This window comes from Sinocyclocheilus anshuiensis, unplaced genomic scaffold, assembly GCF_001515605.1.
Source record: "Sinocyclocheilus anshuiensis isolate Anshui unplaced genomic scaffold, SAMN03320099.WGS_v1.1 scaffold1023, whole genome shotgun sequence".
Taxonomy (NCBI): Eukaryota; Metazoa; Chordata; class Actinopteri; order Cypriniformes; family Cyprinidae; genus Sinocyclocheilus; species Sinocyclocheilus anshuiensis.
Window position 1 is genome coordinate 1,249,172 of NW_015546084.1, and position 7,460 is coordinate 1,256,631.

The following is a 7,460-nucleotide window of genomic DNA, read 5'->3' on the forward strand; positions in this document are numbered from 1 at the left end:
CATTGGTGAGCAAGTGATGCAATGCTACATTTCTTAAAATCTGTTCCAACGAAGAAACAAACTCATCTACATATTGGATGGCCTGATGGTAAAAACATATTCAGCAAAATTTCATTAGTTGATGTTAGCTCAGGTCAATTGACCAATTTTGATTTTAACAATGTAGTAAATGTTGAAATTAGCATTAAATAAGCATTAAATAAGATTAATAAATGCTTTAGAAGTATTTTTCATTGTTAGTTCATCTTAACAACATGACCTTTTTTCACTTAAAAAAAAAAAAAAAAAGATAATAAAAATTAACAGCCACCTCATTGAAGGCCCTTGCTTTAACTAGTTAGGAAAGTTCTTCCACAATTTAGGCCTATACTTAACACTGACGTATCAAGGGAATTACCTGTACTTTTTCTTGACAGCACTAGCCCTCAGTGAAAAGACTGTCTCTAAAGAGAAGCCTTGTTTTTCCACTACACGATGACATGTGTCATGGGCTTCCCCAGGTCTGAAAGGGCAGAAAGATTTTAATAATTAATGAGTTTTAATGAAATGGTTTTTAATGTTGATCTTAGGGGTGTTCTTGCTGCTCTCTTGTGTCTCTTTACTTTAATGTTTACTTAAAATTTGTCTGTCCATCATCATCATCATCATCATCATCATTATGAGACTGTGGAAATGAACTTTTCAAACTTAGTGTTATTAACTTTTGGCACATTTCAAGTATACAGTACACGTCTAACAATTAAAATAATGTAACAGTTTGCAACATAATTCTGACTGATTATTAAGGCTAAGTCTGAATTCCTTTTCAAACTCATTACTGAAAATGCAAAAAGACCGAGGATGCTGTTTAAGACAATTGATTTGGTGATAAATCCCTTACCTTTATCTTGATTCATCTCGGAAAACCTGTGAGAACTTTTTTTTATTTTTTGATAATAAAGTATTGACTATTAAGGCTTCTATTAAGCCATCAACATATGATCCCCGATTGAGCTGTTCACCAACAGATTTGTTAACTTGTTTTCATCCAATTTCCTCTGTACAGCTAGCTGATATTGTTGTTAAGACCAAATCCTCCAGCTGTGAGTCTGATGTCATCTCAGCTCATCTTTTTAAGGAAGTGTTTGCAACCCTGAGTCCGGCTGTAACAGCCATAATTAATAGTTCTTTAGCAAATGGAGTTGTACCAGTTTCAAACATGCTGTGGTTCACCCTCTGCTTAAGAAACCTCACCTTGATCCATCTATCCTCAGTAATTTCCAACCTATTTCTAAGTTGACTTTTATCTCAAAGCTATTAGAGAGAGTTGTTTATCGTCAGTTGAATTCCTATATCAGTATGTCCAGTGTTTTAGATACTTTTCAGTCAGGTTTTAGATCACTGCACAGCGCAGACACTGCACTGTTGAAGGTTAGCAATGACCTTTTGCAAGTTCTCTATACTGGTTTATATGTGGTGCTTGTTTTGTTGGATTTAAGTGCGGCATTCGATACAGTTGATCGTGGGATTCTGTTACATCGGTTGGAAAAGTTGGTGGGTATTCAGGGCGTCGCTCTGCAGTGGTTGGCCTCTTATCTCAAAGACAGAACCTTCTCAGTGAGCATTGGGAAGTTTTCTTCTTCGTCGGCTCCTTTGTTATGCGGTGTGCCCCAAGGGTCCATTTTAGGCCCTCTTTGTTCACTTTACATGCTTCCCTTGGGTGCCATTTTTAAGAAATATAAGATTTCCCACCACTGCTATGCTGACGATACACAGTTCCATCTTCTAGCAAAAACTTACAGCAGTGATTCTTTGGATGTGCTCTACGACTGTTTTGAGGAGATAAAAAGTTGGATGGCTAATAATTTTTTGCAGTTAAACAAAAGCAAAAGCGAAATTCTGATTTTAGGCCACTCTAGGACTTCATCTGTTTTTAATTTAGGGTCTCAACCAGTGTTCAACCCTATGTAAGAAATCTTGGGGTTACATTTGATTCATTACTCAACTTTGAGAAACAAATTAGCACAGTGGTAAAGGGCAGCTTCTTCCATCTGAGATGAATTGCTAAACAGAAATAGTTTTTGCCCTGACAAAGATTTGGAGACTGCAATCCATGCTTTCATAACATCACGCCTGGATTACTGTAATTCCCTTTACTGTGGCCTGCCTCAAACAGCGATTTCTCATCTGCAAATTGTCCAAAATGCTGCAGCGAGGCTTCTTACTGGAACAAAAAAGAGGGATCACATTACTCCAATTTTAGCGTCTTTACATTGACTTCCTGTAAAGTTTAGAATTTATTTTAAAATAGCTGTCTTTGTGTACAAGGCTTTATCTGGTCTTGCACCAAAATACATCAGTGACCTTCTGATTCCTTACTCTCCTCAAAGAGCACTTAGGTCGAGTAATCAGCTTCTCTTAACTGTCCCACGTTGTCGCTGTAAAACCAAGGGTGGTCGGGCTTTTTCAGCTGCAGCTCCTAAACTTTTTAATAGTTTGCCTGTAAATGTGAGATTTGCTGCTTCACTAGCCAGTTTTAAAGGGGTCATATGATGCGATTTCAAGTTTTCCTTTCTCTTTGGAGTGTTACAAGCTGTTCGTGGCTGTAAAGTTGCTTTGCAACGATTTGTATCGTAAAAAGCGCTATACAGATAAACTTGAATTGAATATATATTCTTTTTTTCCCCTTAGAATTATTTGGTTCTGAGAATGCAAATTATTTGTTTCTTTAGTTTATGGGAAACCATCTGTGGTCCTAAATAGATCGGATCTTAATTTAAGCTCAATTTACAACCCTAAAATTAACTTTTATTTTATTTTATTTCATTTTATTTTAAACATTGTCAGAGAAAACACCTTCAGTGACATTTTGTAAAAAAAAAAAAAGTTTGACAGTAAACATCAGACACTTGATAATTTCTATGTCGTTTATTGATTTATTTACAGATGTCCTGGTTTTGTCACGTCACACCTGTGTTCACGTCTCTACAGGAAGTACTGCACAGGATGCTGCTTGAGACGGACTCACCTGCAGCTCGAAACTGGGTGGGAAGTGAAACTTTACGATTTGCAATAAATATGTTTGTTTTTCAGCTACAAAACCCACATTCAAATCAAATCAACAGGTTTATACCCTCTCGGTGTTAAAGGATCATGTAAAACAGGATGGAGGGCTAGTTTTTTGCGGTTTCTCCTGCAGACACCTGCGCGCGCGTGTCAGTGAGTTTCGCTGTAGGTGAGGACAAAAGGACTGACAGCGGCCAATTTGACAAATACGTCGTATGACATGGAGCCACTCAAATCTGGGGAAAAAATTCCGGTATGTTTTAAACTGAATATCATCATTTTTTTTCTTTTAGTCCGCCGTTTCCGTCGTTGTCAGCTGCTAAATTTTCCGATATTAATCTTATGGGACGTCCTGTATAGTGCTGTTTGTGTTTGTAATTAACACAATTGTGCCTAAATTATTCAGTATTTATAGTTTATATACATATATATGTTAGTTGTATAATATATTGTTATATATTCTAAAAGTTATTTTTAATCATAGTCATATATGTATATACAGTACATACTACATAAATACACACACACACACACACACACACACATATATATATATATATATACATATATACATATATATATATATATATGCCTTTATGCTTTGATTTGTCTCACTGCGTTTTATATTGTTCAAATTATGGTTATATTGCTGTTTCAGTTTCACTTTAATGCTTATGCTTTAACTTTTTGAAAAATATTAAAAGATGTGACTTTAAGATTGCCATGTAAAAAACCCTGTTTTTCTTATACTAAGAAAAACTGGCACTTGAGTCACATGACCCACGCACGCTTTTGCTAATGCATACTTGATTGGGGTGGGTTGTTGACGCTGATGAGCAAGGTGTTGGTTCAGAAAACAGTTGCAGCCTTATGCCATATAGTCATACCAGTGAGTTTGGAGTGCTTAAGAGGAATAGCCTGTTTTGACATGGGTGGTTCAAAATTGCGTCTTAGTCATGTACAGTACAGTGCACCCTTAGGGTAGTTGCAGAGTGTAACTCATTCTATTTGTAACAGTCACGTGTAAAAACAAGTGTATTTGACTTGTATTTTACATTTCTCTGTAGGACCATGACTTGGACCAGACAGAGCAGTTTCTTCCAGCATCAGATGCAAAAAAGTTGCAGAAGAAGAGGGTATCGTTGAGGGCCATCGTGGCAATAGGTCTACCGACAGCACTGGCGATCATTGCATTAGTAACTGGACTGTTAGTGTGGCATTTCCATTGTGAGTTATTTAACTCATAAACAAACAAACACACTATTATTATCACCAGTAAACAGTACATTTGAATGATTATGATAAAATAATAACTCCAGCGTGTCCATTGTTACAGACAGGTATAATGGGAGGGTGAGGAAGATGTTCAGTGGTTATTTGACCATCTCCAGTCAAACGTTCTCAGATGCTTATGAAAATAGTAACACCATTGAATATAAAGAACTGGCTTCAAAGGTCTCAAGGCAGGTGAGGTGGTCATATTTCTTTGTAATGTTTTCAGTTATTTTTTATTTTCTTTATGTCTACTTAAAACTTTGCTTCATTGTACGTTGTCTTTCAGCTCAAAGGTATATATGGTCAAGTGCGCTTGCTGTCAAAGTACCATGTGGTGTCCAGTGTGCAAGGTTTCAGGTAATTGAAATAATTGAAATAATTCTACCATTCATGGAAGAAAATTATGGGTAGTTGACATGAAAGGTCAATCAGAAAGGCCTTTTTTTCTAATTTTTGTGTAGTTATTAAAAATGCATTTGACCTTGTATGACCTCATATTAACTGACATACTGCATGAAGTATTTGGGCTTTAGAAAACGCATTGCAGGACTATTTAAGTGGTGATGTACATAAAAGTCAAGCCAAGCTCTTAATTGTCATTACATAAGTAACCAAATTATTTTTCTTTTCACTGGTTGATGCAGAATATTAAAATTAAAAATGTAAATAGAGAAATAAAAATAAGATTGAAAAATATATAAAGAATGTAAAACTCCTATAAGACATAAGAATCAGACTTACAAGTAGAAGTGTATGTGTAAAGATTAATTTTAAATTTGAATTTCATTGTTGAAAATAAAATTTAGACAAGTTTTTGTCAGCCAACCTTGAATAGTTCACCCCAATCTATTAGAGCATCACAGAATATGCCAGACTCATTTTACACTGTGAATCTCATTGATGTTATTTTTTCCGTTTAGTGAGGGCAGTAATAATGGTATCATCGCTTATTACCTGTCTGAGTTTAATGTGCCGGAGTCCCAAGTATCTGCTGTGGACGAGGCCATGGCATCCATGGATGGGGGGGAAAATGCAAGGAAAAGCCGGAGGGGGTTTGGTCGCAGGACTGACAATAGCCTCATCATTGACGTCATGACGTCAGGAGGTAGATCTACTGGAAGAGAGTTTTATATTACTTGCATAGTCACCTCTTGTAATCTAACCAGAAACTTCAAATTTCATTTTAGTCTAGCACTATTCAGTCTGATGGTTAACAGTTGAAATACAGATATATTTTGGTGTGCATTACAGCTGTGGATGCTCGGTTAGCTGGCAGAAACCTCAAACGTGAGTTAACAGTACTTTTTTTACATTTAGCTGTTTATTCGTGTTTATATCGTAGACTCATATTCAACTTGTTCTGTCTTTCAGGGTCCAGTAAGAGGTCTCATCATGCTCATGGGAACCAGACAGACATTATCCGGTCTCCAGGTTTTCCCGATTCCGCCTACCTTCCCAACCTTTACACTGAGTGGCAGATTCGGGCCGACCCAGAGCACAGGATCAGACTGGAGTTTGACGTCCTAGACTTGGAGAAAGATTGCCGTAATGATTTCATCAAAGTGTACGACTCATTAGCACCATCAGAGAAGCAAGTCATAGCGGAGTAAGTGTTTATACACTCTCAGTAATCCTCTTCATGAAACAGTACCGCATGTGTGAGCTGTATCACGTGACACATGTCTGTTTTCATTGTCTTTTTCGATATGTGGATTCTAACAAATGTGTTCATGCAGGAAATGTGGATATCGCTTACCTGATGAGAAGCTCATTTTCATCTCCTCTGGGAATGTCATGCTGGTTACACTGGTTACAAATGAGGAGAAAAACTTCCCAGGTTTCAGGGCATTTTATTCTCAGATTCCAGCCAAAATTCAAGGTAGAGTTTAATATTGAGATATAATAAACTCATTAGGGTCCAAAGTTCACTTTTTGACAGACTTTGCCAGTCATACACGGATATTTCTTACTTGCCACGAAACTGTATTTTTTTTATTAAAAAAAAAAAGGCTTATGAAAATGGTATAAAATAAAAAAAAAAATGTTTTTAAAGAAATCTTATACTAACCAAAGCTGCATTTATTTGTAATATTATGTAATATTATGAATTATTATTACAATTTAAAATTACTTATTATAATATCATAAATACTATTATTTTCTGTTTTAATATTATGTTTTTAAAGAAATCTTATACTAACCAAAGCTGCATTTATTTGTAGTATTATGTAATATTATGAATTATTATTACAATTTAAAATGACTTATTATAATATCATAAATACTATTATTTTCTGTTTTAATATTTTTTCAAATGCAGTTTATTCCTGTGATGGGAAAGCTGAATTATCAGCAGCCATTATTCCAGACTTCAATGTCACATGATGTCACAAGAGACATTTATTATTCTCATCAATGTTTAAAACAGATGTGCTGCTTAATTTTTTTTTTGTAACCGTGATGCTTTTTTTTATCAGGATTTTTTGATGAATAGAAAGTTCAAATGAACAGCATTTATTTATTTGAAATAGAAATCTTTAATAGAAACATTTGAAATGTTTTTACTGCCATTTTAGATCAATTTAGTGCATCCTTGCTGAATAAAAGAACAAATTTCCTTCCAAAAAAAAAAGAAGTGTTGTATTGCAGTTCTTTATAAAATTACCAGCCACTTAGCGAGTAACTTGCCAAAGCTTGTTCTCTAGTGAGCATTAATTCTGGATCCTGCTCTTCCTGTGTGTTAAATCAAGCAGTCTAAGCCCTATATTTGTGTTAACAATGTCTTGTCCCATTCTATAGACTGTGGAGGGAGACTGATGGGGCTTCGTGGTACCTTCACATCACCTGGCTATCCCTCCCATTACCCACCTCAGACTGACTGTGTCTGGAACATTGAGGTAAAAATGATTTACCCTCAGTGTCATTTAACATCTCCTTCATCATTAATCTGTTCCTAACATTCAATAATGTAAGTTCTTAAATGTTCTGTCTGACAGGTTCCATCAGGAAAGCATATCAAGGTGAAGTTTGACAAGTTGTCTATACATAGCCCTGAACAAAACCCCATCAGCTGTCCAGCAGACTACTTGGAGATAAACTACAGGTCAGATAAAAGTGTCAAAAGAGTATTTATTTATTTA

General features: G+C 35.7%; 1 protein-coding gene across 1 annotated transcript; it reads left to right on the forward strand.

The window, feature by feature from the left end:
* Positions 1-2,972: 2,972 nt before the first annotated feature.
* Positions 2,973-7,423, forward strand: LOC107699972 (suppressor of tumorigenicity 14 protein homolog; the record flags this gene model as incomplete). Its single annotated transcript, XM_016501435.1, has 10 exons — positions 2,973-3,298; positions 4,113-4,272; positions 4,382-4,512; positions 4,607-4,677; positions 5,241-5,425; positions 5,572-5,607; positions 5,692-5,926; positions 6,057-6,199; positions 7,120-7,217; positions 7,317-7,423. Coding segments are annotated over exons 1-10 (1,199 nt in total), but the record flags the coding sequence as incomplete, so codon positions are not given.
* Positions 7,424-7,460: the final 37 nt, after the last annotated feature.